At 38.6% G+C, this 16402-nt stretch overlaps 1 protein-coding gene across 1 annotated transcript; it reads right to left on the reverse strand.

Annotated features, from left to right (window-relative positions):
- Window positions 1-1240: 1240 nt before the first annotated feature.
- On the reverse strand, window positions 1241-8508 carry KRT25 (keratin 25). The gene is made up of 8 exons (XM_002827593.4): window positions 8020-8508; window positions 7560-7642; window positions 7034-7190; window positions 4385-4546; window positions 4174-4299; window positions 3603-3820; window positions 2485-2552; window positions 1241-1609 (listed from the first exon to the last, which is right to left on the reverse strand). Exons 1-8 carry the CDS (start codon window positions 8446-8448, stop codon window positions 1500-1502), a joined length of 1353 nt encoding a protein of 450 aa, XP_002827639.4. The 5' UTR covers window positions 8449-8508; the 3' UTR covers window positions 1241-1499.
- Window positions 8509-16402: the final 7894 nt, after the last annotated feature.

The raw sequence follows: 16402 nt of genomic DNA on the forward strand, positions 1-16402 counted from the left end.
TTACAGTTCCACATAACTGGGAGGCCTCAAATCAGGCGGGAGGTGAAAGGCACTTCTTACATGGCAAGAGAAAATGAGGAATATGCAAAAGCGGAAATCCCTGATAAAACCATCAGATCTTGTGAGACTTATTCACTACCATGAGAGCAGTATGGGGGAAACTGCCCCCATGATTCCAATGATCTCCCACTGGGTCCCTCCCACAACATGTGGGAATTATGGGAGTACAATTCAAAATGAGATTTGGGTGGCGACACAGAGCCAAACCATATCAATGAGGGAGGATTTGATGATAGGTGGGGAATAGTGGTGAAAATTGCTTCAGCACTTAGACAATTACAAGATTTTCTTTTCTAAATGGAATTTTCTCTGAGATTGTAATATTTTTGTTTCACATAATCTAATGGGGAACATAATTAGGCCTGTGGCTAAGATTGTATCAGAAGCAGGCAATAAAAACAATTCAGGGATAATTACAATACACTTAAAAGACTCTTTTTCTGCTTTATATTTTCACATAGAAGCTGAAACCATTTTTTTGAATAGATTATAATATGGATAATGCATCCATACAGGATAGAGGGTCAACTAAATATCTAGAGGTAATATCTGATCTGAGGAAATTATGTTTTTAATTAATCTAATTTATTTCCCTTTAGTAGAGATAAATCTGTTGGTCAAGAGAGTTATAAACATCAGCTACAACTTTGTAGTAGAAGTGGATGGCTCTATTCCTATAACTTGGATTCTAAACTAAAACTTTTGCTATAACCTCTATTACATTTGGAATATTGTTTAACATATATATCCAAAAGGAAAATGAGGTTGAGAATTAATCATTATAAATATTGAGTATTAAAAATAAGTATTAGCATCTGTCGAATGCTTATCCCATAAGTGCACTTTGCAATAAGTTATTTCTTTAATCTTTACAATAACCATTTGAAAGAACTACTTTTATTATCCCCATTTACAGATGAAGAACCTGAAATGTATACACTTTAGTTATTACTAAAGGGAATAGGCTTCTTAGTATGTCAAAATATGGCAGATTGGGGATTTAAATAAAAGTACTTTTATTCTTTCTGAATTTGTTTCAGTTTGAATTATAGGGTAAGCCTTATGAAAACCTATGAGGAAATCTATTATTTTGAATGAGTTTTTATACAAATAAAAGCTGTTAGATGTTCACATATTTATATTGCACACATAAACATTCTAAAGACAGTATCACCAATGATAACTTGCTAAAGAAGAGGTTTATTGAATACAAAGAATTGACAACAGATTTCTGTAGGATAATCAAATGAGTCATCATATTTGTGTGTGGCATTCTTCCAGATGAATGGGGAGATGCTGTCATTGATTGCCCAGAAAGAAAGTAACAGAAAGACAACAGGATAGACATTTTTCTTAGACATGCACATTTTTCTGGACAGATACATAATGCCTTTTCTTCGCAGGGGGTATGTGGCATACATTCTCTGTTGCATCTCAAATTAATTGCTTTGAGATTTCTCTTCCAGGGAGTGGAGCCTGGTGGTAAGTATTTTGCTGCGTTGGTCTACCTCCTCAAGAACTTTCTTAACCACTATGGCTTTGGCTGAGTCTGAAAATTAAAAATTAAAAGGAGATTTTATGTAGTTAAAAAAATGAATAAAAATTATATCATTTAAAGGAATAATAGGATTTGCATACAGAATGAACTTTGCACTAAGCACAAATACTTAGACTCATTTTTGGTGAATAATTTTGATTATTTGGTTAGAAAAAACATGGTGACATGTTACTCTGTTTAAAATTAGCACACATCACTAACATTAGACATCTAGCACATATGGATATCCACTACAAATCTTTATTGTATGTATTCTTACCAAGCCATGGTAATATAAGAACAATCAAGCTATGCATTAAAAATGAAGTAGTTGGGTATATATATACCCAGAGGATTAGAAAGCATTCTACCATAAAGACACATGCATGTGAATGTTCATTGCAGCATTATTCACAGTAGCAAGAACAAGGAATCAACCTGAATGCCCAACAGTGACAGACTGGATAAAGCCATAAACACCATGGAATATTATGCAGCCATGAAAAAAACCAAGATCATGTCTTTTGCAGGAACATGGATGGAGCTGGAGGCTATCATCCTTAGCAAACTAACGCAGGAACAGAAAACGAAACACCGCATGTTCTCACTTATAAGTGGGAGCTAAATGGTAAGGACTTATGAACACAAAGAAGGAAACAACAGATACTGGGTTCTACTTGAGGGAGAAGGGTGGGAGGAGGAAGAAGAGCAGAGAAGATAACTATTGGGTACCAGGCTTAATTCCTGGATGATCAAATAATATGCACAACAAACCTCCGTGACATGTGTTTACCTATGTAACAAACCTTCCAATGTACCCCCAAACCTAAATTAAAAGTTAAAAAATAAAAAAAGTAGCATAGCACAACAGATTTCATTTTAGTTACCTTTGACTTGACTTCCCACATTTCCAGATCCATAATCTTTAGACTTGTAACCCCCAGACTTACAGGCTCTGTGAAAACATCACAAAAGAGGGTGATTTAGAGAGAACCCCATCAATTCTAGGTTCACCATATGGTTTTCTTTAGCTCTTTGGTAGTTTCAACTGTGTAACCCAGTATTTGATTTATAGTGTTTGCTGATTTCTGTAGAGGTATGAATACCTTCTCCATTGCTGATATCAAGTCACCAAGTGACATCACTAAGTGAGGGGTTAGGAAGAGATAGACAGAAGAGGCTGTCATGAGATGGTAACAGCAGTTCTAGCATGCCACTGGGTGTATTTATACAACTTAGGTTGAAATTCACCCTTTTAAGTTTTGCAGGTTTATGAATTGTGACAAATGTATATAGCTGTGTAAGGATTTACATTTGGAAGCATCACTCTAGTCAATGAGGGAGGGTTTGATGATAGGTGGGGAAGAGTGGTGTAGATCGCTTCAGCAGTTAGGCAATTACAAGATATTTTTTCTAAGTGGGGTTTTCTCTGAGACTGTAATGTTTTTGTTCTGCTTCAGCATTAAGAAGTGATTTTTTTTCTGTATGATTCTTTTATATTAACATCAAGAATGGATCAAATAGTAACTGCCAAGGGAAGTGGGGCACAGAAGAACTTTCTGGGGTGATGAAAATGCTCTTCATTGTGAATTCAGGAAGCTTCCTGCTCCTAACAACCCTGAGCTCTAGACTTCTAGACTTGTGCCCATGGGACTTTATCAGTGCTATGAAGACAGGATTCTGTGAGTGCTGAGCTCCAGAAACCATTTCCAGAGTCAGAATCCTGGTCCACATATTGAAACTCCATTTAGCCTCCTGTTTGTTCTTTTCACTCTAGAAGTGATATTTTCAGTGTTCATATCTTAAACTCGGTGCCTGCTGCATATTGGTTTGTTAAGATATTCATTTGTGTTTTGGCAGTTGAGTGTGTATTATATTTAATATTTAGTATTCATGATAGTAAATGCATGCAGCCAAATTATGTCCACTTTCCAGTGGAAAGTGGGACCTAAGTTGCAAGCAGATTTCAGTATATTACGCCATCCATGCAAATTATTTTACCTACCCATCATCTCCTCCTATAAGGAGACAGTAGGTCTCAATTTCTTTTTCCAGGTGGAGCTTGATGTCCAGGAGCTGCTCATACTCCAGCTTCTGGCCCTCGGTCTCGGTTCTGACCTGGTGCAGCTGCTCCTCCAGGGCCCCGATCTGAGCCTGGATCTGCGCTAGCTGCGCACAGTAGTTGCTCTCGGTCTCTGTCAAGGAGCACTCCAGGGAGTGTTTCTGTCAGGAAGCAATAAAGAGAACCTGAGATGGATATGCAGATATGCAGGGATTTCTTTGATACATGATTTTCTCCTGTTATTAACTTTACATATAATTGTTTCAGATTTCACATGGACACATAGTTAAGACTCTGTGATACTGCTTGAAAATGAGCAAATCCTTCTTTTTTAGTAGAATAAACCTAAAGACATTCGTGTAGTTTTAGCTGTCAGCTATACAATCCTATTCTTTCCTTATGTTTTGAGACAACTATAAAAAATATATTTCAATATTGTTAAGGTTTTTAAAACCAGCTGGTAAGTATCTAACATGATGACCTGGGAGATGGTAAAAAATTGTTCTTTTCATACCGTGGCTAAGAGAGACTGAAGTTCAATTTCCAGGGTTTGAAGAGTGCGCTTCATTTCAGTCAGCTCATTCCGGGCTGAGGTTGTGGCTCCGACATCCTCAGAGATCTGCTGCTGCAGGGAGGCGCTCTGAAATGACATAAGTGAAGGAGCAAATCTTAGTTTTGTGAATATCAGTAACATGCAAAGGGACCGCCTTCCGGAGGAGAGTCACCTTCTCGTTGAACCAGGCCTCCGCGTCCCTGCGGTTCTGCTCTGCAAGGGCTTCGTACTCAGCTCGCATGTTGTTCAGCAGAACTGTGAGGTCCACCCCGGGTGCTGCGTTCATCTCCACGTTCACGTTGCCTCCAGCTGCGCACTGCAGAACTTGCATTTCCTAGAGGCAGAAAAGTGTTCAGCTCAGCTCTGCAGGAATCTCATGGAAAGTCTAGAAGCTTAGCTTTGGAAGGGCACTTAGAGTTCATCTGGTTTTCCCCTCCCAGGCTGTGCATTGACCCCCTCCCACCACATTTGATACTTCCTGTCCCTTTGACCTAATTCTCAAAGATGGTGAACTCACTACCTTATGAAGTAGCCTGTTTCATTCTGGAAGAGTTTTAATTGTTCCAGAGTTCTACATTATAGTGAGCCAAACTCCTGCTCTTATAACTTAAACTCATCAGTTTCAGTTCTACTACTCAGAATGAGTCTTAATTCCTTTTCCAAATGAAAGTTTTAAACATTTAAAATGAATGGTCCTCCATCGCTTATTCTATTTTCCGCCTTTGTGGAATGGTTTTCATTCCACTAGAGGCCAGCTTTGATGCAGTCTTAACTCAGCTACACCCTGAGCACAGCCATGAACATGGTTGAAGGGCTGAGTTTGAATAATTCTGAACAACTGAAAAGATGATAAATAAATAAATAAATGTGTGTGTGTGTGTGTGTGTGTGTGTGTATATGTGTGTACCCCTCAGGGAAGAACATCATCCTCTAAAGAATCCCAGCTGTCTCTTAGGTCTATACAGAGACATTAGAGTATCATGTTGGATTTGGAGTCACACAAATCTCTCTGTGAATTTTGGTTCTGCTCTATAGTGGCTGGTGAGTTTGGGAAAGTTGCTTAACATCTTTACGTTTCTATTTGCTTATCTGAAAATTGAGGATAATTAAAAACCCTTCTCTGAGTTGTTAAAAGAAGTCAAAGAACTAATAATAATAAGACTCCATGATACTGCCTTGCACATAAATGCTAAATGAATGCTGGTTATTATGATTATTATCATCATGGAAGCTGGAATTTATTTTGCAGTCAAAGTCTGCATGTTACCTTGTTTGAACTGCAAACTGTTAGAATGTGTGAGTCAGTTCTAAGATTGTGAATGGCAGGCATCGCTGCGAAGACTGTGTATATTGGAATACCACCCATTAGCTCATGTCTGCTGCAGAAACTCTCCTCCCCGTTCATGAATTGGTCTTAATGATGGTAACTAAGGCTTTCATTCCTCTCTGCAGTGAGCCCCTCAGCTATTCCAGCCTTCTTTCCTCTTAGTTGACCCTAAGTCTTCCTGATCTACAGATGTGGCTTTTACTTCTGAGGATTTAGTGAAAACTTCCTGGTTCAAGCATAAAAAGAAAAAGATAAAAAAAGATATATCTATATCTATATCTATAACTATATCTATATCTAGGTTTGCCTGTAAGTGAGGCATTACAAAAATCAATTGCTTTTAATTCACCAAAAATTGATTAAACACCATGGGCTGTAACTATATTTGAATCCAAGTAGTCAAATCAATGTTATTCAAGTAGTTATATTTGTAAGACAGCCTCATGACTAATCAAGTAGGATTCTTAGCTTGATCTTCCGTTTTAAGCATTTGGCTTGACCATAGAAGTCTTTTGGCTATTTAAAATATCAAATTTATTTTCAAAGGATAAAGGTTTTTCCCTTTTGGAAAACGGTGCCTCTGAAAGCAATCCTAAAGATGTAATTGCTGCAATATAAAATTTGGAACTTAGCTTCCAACAGTGACCACTTTGGAAGTTTATGATTAAGTGTAAATTCTGGTATAATAGTTTAACTTCATTCTCATTATTTTTACAGCCAGACCTATTAAGAATATGTACTAGAGTGAAGTATGTATACTTAATGTGTGTACGAAGTAAATGTTTTAGTGTTTTAAATCTGCCACTGTCATATAGAAATTGAGATCTAGTTTTCTAGTTTAAGGATGGCCTTAAAGTATATTTATTTTATATTTATTTTATCTAATTCGACGTAATCTCCTAAGTGGATCATTTTAACTTAGTTATAATTACACAACCAAACACTGCTCTTATAACCCTGATTGGTCTGGAAAACATGATTCCTTTTTTTTTTTTCCCATAGGAAACTCTCCCATAGGAAACAGAGCAAGGGTGAATCTGTACAAAGAATCTGACACTTAAAAAGACAGCTCAGGCCAGGCGCGGTGGCTTACGCCTGTAATCCCAGCACTTTGGGAGGCCGAGGCAGGTGGATCACGAAGTCAGGAGATCGAGACCATCCTGGCTTACACGGTGAAACCCCGTCTCTATTAAAAATACAAAAAATTAGCCGGGCACCTGTAGTTCCAGCTACTCGGGAGGCTGAGGCAGGAGAATGGCGTGAACCCGGGAGGTGGAGCTTGCAGTGAGCTGAGATCGCACCATTGCACTCCAGCCTGGATGGCAGAGCGAGACTCCGTCTCGAAAAAAAAAAAAAAGGACAACTCAGCCCTCATGTCTGTCTGACAATGTGTCTTCAGCACCAACTTTTTATATGAGAGGTTATGTACATTATCTCCTGTCAGGTGCACAGTGTCTGCGGAGGGATCGCAAAATGTAGACGACCAGCTCTTACCTCTTTATGGTTCTTTTTGAGGTAAGTCATCTCCTCACTCAGGGTTTCGTACTGAATCTCCAGATCTGTTCTGCACAGGGTTATTTCATCCAAAACTCTTCGTAACCCATTGACATCAGCCTCTACACTCTGGTGAAGAGCCAGCTCATTTTCATACCTTAAAGAGTGTTAATGATTTCCTAATTTGTCACATGGTTGGAGACATAGTCACTAGTCACTGATCAATGACAAATGCTAGCATTCTGGAATTTTGAAGATTTGGCCACAAGAGGCATTTTCAAAGCTTGTTGTATAATAATTATTGTTTCTACTTTGCAGTATTTGACAGAAAAAGAACTAGGGTATTGGGCACTAGTTTTAATAGCAGTTCACGCTTTGTATTTAATAGTCAAAGCATAAAAAAGTAATAACATCCTGTTTATGTGAAATTCAAGTGTTTTATAATTTTGGAATAAGAGTTGCTAAATTTGATGTAATGCTTTGCATGAATTGCCATGAATTCATTTCACTCTGGCAGTCTACTTACTTGAGTCTGAAATCATCAGCTGTAAGCCTGGCATTATCGATCTGCAGAACAGCATTAGCATTGCTGGTGGTGGATGCGATGATCTAGAAATGGGAATTTGACTTTTATCATGAAGTAAACCAACTGAATCTACTTAATGCTTATTTCTAATGCTAAATTGGAATTCTCTTTAAGAAATCACAAGTAGGTGGGCATGGTGGCAGGCACCTGTAATCCCAGCTACTCGGGAGGCTGAGGCAGGAGAATCTCTTGAACCCAGGAGGTGGACGTTGCAGTGAGCCGAGATCCCGCCATTGCACTCCAGCCTGGGCAACAAGAGCAAAACTCCTCTCAAAAAAAAAAAAAAAAAAAAAAAAATCACAAGTAGGAAAGATAAATGTTTTTAGAATGTAATAAAGAAAGGAAAACAAAATTTAGAAATAAAGGTACATGAAAATGATTGTGAAGTATGATTTCTTACCTGATTTTTAAGGTCATCAATTATTGGGAAATATCTGCTATAATCATGATCAAGACCACGGCAAGAGCCAGGCCCAAATTTCTCATACCAGCCCTTGATCTTCTGCTCCAGGTCAGCGTTGGCCTCCTCCAGAGCACGCACGTTGTCCAGGTAGGATGCCAGGCGGTCATTGAGGTTCTGCATGGTCACCTTCTCATTGCCAGAAAGGAGCCCCCCTTCATTCACAGTGAAGCCAGCACAGGGATTACCTCCCCCTGTGTTTCCTCCCGATGAGCTGCCTCCGAAGGCACAAGAGAAGCCACTTCCAATCCCTGAAATGCCACAAGAATTTCCAGCCCCAAAGCTGGTTCCCCCACCAGAGAGTCTGAGTGATCCTGTGGTGGGACGAGGACAGGACCTCCTGGATGCACTGGAAAGTCGAAGAGACATGGTATCAGGGCAAACGCGTTGCAGAGCTGTATTCGTGAAAGCCAGAATGGAGTGCCTTCTCGTCTAAATGGTTTTGTTTGCCTTTTTATAGGCAAGTCCCAAGTGTGTTCTGAATGAAATTCTGCCTACATAGAGTAAAACATGGCTTGCCAGTCTCAGCAAGTTGGCATAATTGGGTGATTTTTTCTAATTAGTAACTCACTTTGCTGGGCTCATTGCTGTAGGAGGGCAGTTGCCCTCAGGTTGGTGGTTATCTGAGAAATGGGTCTGGGTGGAGCAATGTCAGGTTCATTATTACATTTTTAAATGTTGAGTGAGTCATTCTTCACTTCCATCCTTAGAAGATAAACCTCATCGGCTCATTACAGAATAGAAATTTAGCATCATGGTTTTGGGCTATTATGCCAAGGCAGGTTGTGATGTTTCTGAGGCTTTTTCTGCTTTTATTTTCACAAGTTTTTCCACATAAGTAGAGAATAGAACTGTAATCATTATTTCCCCAACCTGGTTCTTCAACCAATAGGTTTTTGTTTTTATTTTTAAATTCCTCTTGCCACTGTTTCCCATGGGAAGTTAACTTCCATTCTGGCTGACATGAGCATCATATTTTGTTGACACTTATGACTGAGGAGAGTTGTCTTACCTTATCCATTTTGGTAATTAGGAGCACACCCCTAATTGGTGTTATGTTTTGTGGGAGTTTGGAAAGACATTAACTTATTTCCTGACCCTGCAAAATCTGAAGCAAACCTGGTAGGAATTATTTCTTCTGTCTTAATTTATTGTGGTTTAGCTCAGATGAAAGTCATCATAAGGTATTTAGTGGGTGGGAATTCACATATATTTACTGAAAACTCTACTTATTATGGAAATATAAAAACTTGACAAATAAGGCCAGGCACGGTGGCTTACGCTTGTAATCCTAGCACTTTGGGAGGCTGAGGCAGGCGGATCACTTGAGGTCAGGCATTTGAGACCAGCCTCACCAACATGGTGAAACCCCGTCTCTACTAATAATACAAAAGTTAGCCAGGCATCATGGCGAGGTGCCTGTAATCCCAGCTACTCGGGAGGCTGAGGCAAGAGAATCAATTGAACCTGGGAGGCAGAGGTTACAGTGAGCTAAGATTGTGTTACTGCACTCCAGCTGGAGTGACAGAATGAGACTCTGTCTCAAAAAAAAAATTGACAAATAAACATTGTATATATTTATGGTGCACAACATGATTTTTTGATATATGAATATATTGTGTAATGACCAAATCAAGCTAATTAACATATCTATTACCTCACATACCTATTTTGTGGTAAGAACATTTAAAATCTACTTTCTTATTGTTATTAACTATAGTCACCATATTGTACAATGGTTATCCTGAACTTATTCCTCCCACCTAAATGAAATTTTGTATTCTTTGACCAAAATTTCCCTAGTGCACTTCGCTGATGATTAGTGATGTTGAGCACCTTGTCATAAACCTATTGGCTATTTGTATGTCTTTTGAGAAATGTCTTTTTTTTTTGTTTGAGACGGAGTCTCACTCTGTCGCCAAGGCTGGAGTGCAGTGGTGCGATCTGGGCTCACTGCAAGCTCTGCCTCCTGGGTTCAAGCCATTCTCCTGCCTCAGCCTCCTGAGTAGCTGGGACTACAGGCGCCCGCCACCACACCTAGCTAATTTCTTTTTGTATTTTTAGTAGAGACGGGGTTTCACTGTGTTAGCCAGGATGGTCTCGATCTCCTGACCTCGTGATCCGCCCACCTCGGCCTCCCAAAGTGCTAGGATTACAGGCGTGAGCCACTGTGCCCGGCTGACAAATGTCTTTTTCATCACATTCTTTTCTTGTTATTGAGTTGTTTGAATTACTTATATATTTTGGATATTAAGCCTTGATCAGATGTATGGTTCACAGCATTTCATCCAACAGGTTCATCCATGTTGTCACAAATGACAGAATTTCCCTTTTTAAAGGCCGAATAGTATTCCATCGGGTATATATACTATATTTTCTTTATTGCTTCATTTGTTGATGGATGCTTAGGTTGAATCCCTATCTTGGCTATTGTGAATCATGCTACAAGGCACACGGAATGCAGATATCTCCTTGACATACTGATTTCGTTTCCTTTCAATACTCAGTAGTGGGATTGTTGGGTCACATGGTAGTTCTACTTTTAATTTTTTGAGGAATCACTACACTGCTTTCCATAATGGCTGTATTAATTTACATTTCCACTAACAGTGTACAAGGATTTTCTTTCTCCACTTTCTTACTAACATTTGTTATTTCTTGTCATTTTCATAATAGCCATTCTAGCAGGTGTGAGGTGATATCTCATTGTGTTTTTCATTTGCATTTCATTCATGATTAGTAGTGTTGAGCATTTTTTCCCATATACCTGTTGACCATTAGTATGTCTTCTTTTAAGAAATATCTTTTAAAATGGGTTATTTGTTTTTGTTATTGTTGTTGAGTTGCTTGAGTCTCATATATTTTGGGTATTAGTCCTGTGTCACATGTGTGCTTCACAATATTTTCTCCCAATCTGTGAGTTATCTCTTCATTCTGTTAATTATTTTATTTGCTATGTAGAAGCTTTTTAGTTTAGTGTAATCCCATTTATGTATTTTTTCTTTTGTTGCCTGTGTGTATGGGGTCATATAAAAAAATCTTTGCCCAGACTAATGTCAAGAAGTTTTTCCCTATGTTTTCTTCTAGTAGTTTTACAGTTTCACGTATTATGCTTACCTGTTTAATACCTTTTGAGTGGATTCTTTCATATAGGGTGAGATAAAGGTCCAATTTCATTTTTCTGAAATATAGTTTCCCCAACACCATTTACTAAAAAGACTGTTCTTTCCCCATTTTGTGTTCTTGGCACCTTTGTTTGAAAATCATTTGGCTGTAAATGCATAGATTTATTTCTGGGCTCTTTATTCTGTGTCATTGGTCTATATGTCACTTTTTGTGCCAGTGTTGTGATGTTTTGATTACTATAGATTTGTAGTGGATTTTGAGATCAGATAGTGTGATGCTTCCAACTGTTCTTTTTGCTCAAGATTGCTTTGTCTATTCAGGATCTTTTGTGGTTCTATATGAATTTTAGAATTCATGTTTTTTTCTCTTTGTGAAAATGTCATTGGAATTTTGATAGGAATCACATTGAATCTGTATATCACTTTGGGTAATATAAACATTTTAACAATATTAATTCTTCCAGTCCATGAACATGGCATATCTTTCCATTTATTTTTGTCTTCATCAATTTATTTCATCAATGTTTTATAGTTTCACTTATTTCTCTTCTGATCCTTGGTATTTTCTCCTTCTACCAACTTTGGGCTTAGGTTTTTCTTCTTTTTTTTCTAGTTCTTTCACGTGTAATGGTAGGTTATTTCTTTTTTTTTAATGTAGGCATTTACTGTTATAAAATTCCCTCTTAAAACTGCTTTTGCTACATCCCATAAATTTTGTCATATGTTTCCATCTTCACTTGTCTCTAGATATTTTTTGATTTCCCTTTTGATTTCTTCTTTGCCTCATTGGTTGTTCAGGAACATGTTGTTTAATTTTCACATATTTGTGAACTTTCCAAATTTCCTCCTGTTATTGATTTCTAATTTCATACTATTGTGGAGAAAAAATACTTGATATAATTTTAATCTGAAGTTTGTTAAGACTTGTTTGTGACCTAACATATAATCTATCATGGAGACTGTTCTGTGTGTGCTTGAGAAGAATGTGTATTCTGCTCTCGTTTATATAATGTTCTATATACGTCTGTTAGGTCCACTTGGTCTAAAGTGTGGTTTAAGTCTAATCTTTCCTTACTAATTTTCTGTCTGGATGACTGATCCATTGTTGAAACTGTAGTACTGAAGTCCCCTACTATTGTTTCATTGTTGTCTATTGCTCCTTTCATATCTGTTAATGCTTGCTTTATATATTTAGGTGCTCTGATGTTGGGTGCATATATATTTACAATTGTTATATCCTCTTGATGAATTGTCTTTTTTATCATTACATAATGACTTTCTTTTCATAGTTTTTGACTTAAAGTCTATTTTTCTCTTAAATATAGCTACCTTTGCTCTTTTTTGTTTCTATTTGCATGGAATATCTTTTTCCATCCCTTCACTTTTAGTCTATGTGTGTCCTTAAAGCTGAAGTGAGTCTCTTGTAGACAGCATATAGATTTTGTGTATGTGTGTGTGTGTGTTTGCCTTTTTAGTACCCTTAGCTATTCTGTGTCATTTGATTGGCGAATGTAATCCATTTATATTCAAGGTAATTATTGATAGGTAAGGACTTACTACTGCCATTTTGTTGTTTTCCAGTTGTTTCATAGATCCTTTGTTTCTTTTTTCCTTTCTTGCTGTCTGCCTTTGTGATTTGACAACTTTCTGTAGTGGTATGCTTTGATTCCTTTCTCTTTCTCTTTTGTGTATCTACTATAGAATTTTGCTTTGTGGTTATCATGAAACTTACACTGAACATGTTAGAACAGGTTATTTTAGGCTGATAACTTCAATTGCATTCAAAAACTTTACAATTTTACTACCCCTCCATCTATTTTTTTGATGTCACAATTTATATCTTTTTATATTGTGTATTCCTTAACAAATTATTGTACCTATAGTTAGTTTTAATAGTTTGGTCTTTTAACCTTTATACCAGATATAAGTGATTAGTACACCACCATTACAGTAGTATATTCTGAGTTTGTATATTTACCTTTAACAGTGAGTTTTTTTTAACTTTCATATGTTTTCATGTTGTTAATTAGAGTTCCTTTGCTTCAACTAATTGACCTATCTTTATCATTTCTTGTAAGGGAGGCAATGAACTCCCTCAGCTTTTGTTTGGGAATATCTCCTTAATTTGTGAAGCACAGACTTTTCTGGGTATGATATTCTTGGTTGGCATGTTTTTTTCTTTCAGTACTTTGAATATATTATCCTACTCTCCCGACTTGCAAGGTTTCTGTTGAGAAGTCTGTTGATAGCCTCATGGGGGTTCTCTTGTATGTAATGAGTCTCTTATCTCTTGCTGCTTTCAAGATTCTCTCTGTCTTTTGGCAATTTGTAAAAAATTTTACTTTAAGTTCTGGGATACATGTGCAGAATGTGCAGGTTTGTTACATAGGTATACATGTGCCATGGTGGTTGGCTGCACCTATCAACCTGCCATCTAGGTTTTAAGCCCTGCATGCATTAATGTGCCTCAGAGTGTTTGTCTTTGGGTTGATCTTGCTTGGGATCCTTTGAATTTCGTGAATCTATATGTCCATATCCCTCTCAAGATTTGGGATGTATTTCTTTACATAAGCTTTCTTTCCTTTTCTCTCACTCTTTCCTCCTTCTGAAACCCTCATAATGTATATATTTGTATGGTGGGATAGAATAGATCCTGTATGCCTTCTTTACTCTTTTTTATTATTTAAACATTTTTGTTCCTCTAATTGGGTAATTTAAAATGCCCTTTCTTTGAGTTTGCTAATTCTTTCTTCTGCGTGATAGAGTCTGCTGTTGAAGCTTTCTATTGAATTTTTCAGTTTTGTCATTGTATTCCTCAGGTCCAGGATTTCTGGTTTTATTTTTATGGTTTCTATTTTTAAAATTAAGCTTCTCATCTTGTTTATGCATTGTTTTCCTAATTTCATTTAGTTATTTATCTATGTCTTTTTGCATCTTATTGAGCTTCTTTAAGATGATTATTCTGAATTTTCTTTCAGGCAATTTGTAGATCTCCCTTTCTTTGGAGTCAGTTATTGGAGGCTTATTAGTTTCCTTTGGTGGTGTCATGCTTGCCTTATTCTTCATTATTCATGTAGTCTTGCATTGGTATCTGTGCATTTGAAGGCACAAATACCTCCTTCATTTTTTTTTGAGACAGGATCTTACTCTGTCACCCAGGCTGGAGTGCAGTGGCGTGATCTCAGCTCACTGCAATCTCTGGCTCCCAGGCTCAAGTGATCCTTCCACCTCAGCCTCCTGAGTAACTGGAATGACAGGCGTGTGCCACCATACCCAGCTAATTTTTATATGTTTTGTGGAGATGGGGTTTTGCCATATTGCCCAGGCTGGTCTTGAACTCCTGAGCTCAAGCCATCCACCCACCTCAGCCTCCCAAAGTGCTGGGATTACAGGTGAAAGCCACCACACCTGGCTCTCTTTAAATCTTTATAGACTGCTTTTGGCAGTTTAAGGCCTTCTTCTATTAGGTTCCTGTGGTGATGGGATTGTGGTCAAATGGGGTTGGAGCTGGATCACATGGCTATTGCTGAGTCCACAGTGGGGTCTATAGTTGATAGGTCTGTTACCAGGGGCTCTAGTCGCTGTGGATTCTGTGTAGTCTCTGGGTTGACTGGACTGTCTGTAGAAACTTGGTCCATAGAGCTGGCACTGGGATGAGAGTCCATTTCAAGATCTGTAGATGATGGGCCTGTTACCAGGTGTGTGAGTGGGTGTGGCTTCTTCTGTGTCTCTGGAAAGTCTCCCAGTGGATCACTAAGTGAGACCCTGGGTATGTAGTGCTGCTCAAGTCCATGGCTGAGACAAGTTGGAACTGAGTTTTGGGGCTGCTTTAGAGCCTGTAACTGAGACTGAGCTCTTCAGACCTGTCTTTGGGGTCACAGATGGGTATGTTTTCTGGTGGGTCCCTGGGCAGGCAGGCTTACTCTCAGACCACAGTTGATAGAGGCTGGTGCTGAATTACAGGGCTATTTCAAGATCCACAGCAGGACCAAGGTCAGTGGGTCAGGCTATAGGAGCATTGATGAGCATGTCTATCTCCAGATCTTGTGTGGGCAGCACTGCTCTCAAGCCTCAGATGAAAGGGGCTGGGACTGCTTTTCAGGGCCATTTCAGGATCTTCTGTGGGTCCCAGGTCAGCTGGGCTGTCTGTGGAGCTCAGATGAGAGTGCCTCCCTCTGGATTCCTGGGCAGGTAGAACTTCTTTCTGACCACAGCTGAGAAGGGCTAGGGCCCAGATTCAGGCTTGTTTTAGGGATGCTGTAAAATTGAGATTGGCAAGCCTGCCCTGGGGACACAGAATGGTGTGTCTCCCAGCAGGTCCCTGATGAGGCAGAAGTGCTTAGTCTGCAGCTGAGAGGGGCTGGGGTTGAGATTTAGAGCTATTTAGGGAACTGTTGTGGGACCAAGATTGGCAAGCCTGCCCTGCAGACTCAGATGGACATGTCTCCCTCTGGGTCCCTATGGAAGCAGGACTAATCTCATGCTGTAGCTTACAGGGGCAGGGGATGAGTTAGAGGATATTTTTAGGATGCATAGCTGAGACAGAGGTTGGTGGGCCTGTCTTCTGATGTACTAGTGTGCATGATTCCTCTCTGACAAATGTTTTTGGTAGCAGGACCAAGAAAAAATGGGGTTGTAGCCAAGCTTGCAAGGATATGGGGCAGTTTCTAGGTCTGGGGATGGGACCATGATCAGTAAGTGCCAACTGGGTGTGGGTCTGTCCTGTAAAAATGGTACTCCTAGGTCTTGGGCTCTACCAGAGCTTTATAAACTCCTACCTGAATCCCAAGGCTCCTATAAAGGCACTTTTGCCTGTTGATGACTATTATGAAATTATTGTTCCTTTGGGGGATATGAGTGGGGGATCTCCTATTCCACCATCTTGCTAATGTCATTTCTGTTTTATGAATCTTTTAAATATGTAGATCCATGGATCATTTAGAAGTATGTCATTTAATTTCCGTGTGTTGAGAGATTTTTCTTTTGACTTTGTATTATTAATTTCTGGTTTGATTCCATTATGATCAGAGAACATATTCAGTATAATTTCAATTCTTATAAATTTTACAAGGTTTATTACATGACCTAAGATATGGTCTATGTTCCATTGGAGCATGAGAAGAATGTGTTTTCTGCTCTTATTGAGTGCAGTGCTCTATAAATGTCGATTAAATTCTGTGGTTTTATGGTATTCAGTT

The sequence above is a fragment of the Pongo abelii genome, chromosome 19, assembly GCF_028885655.2.
Source record: "Pongo abelii isolate AG06213 chromosome 19, NHGRI_mPonAbe1-v2.0_pri, whole genome shotgun sequence".
Lineage (NCBI taxonomy): Eukaryota > Metazoa > Chordata > Mammalia > Primates > Hominidae > Pongo > Pongo abelii.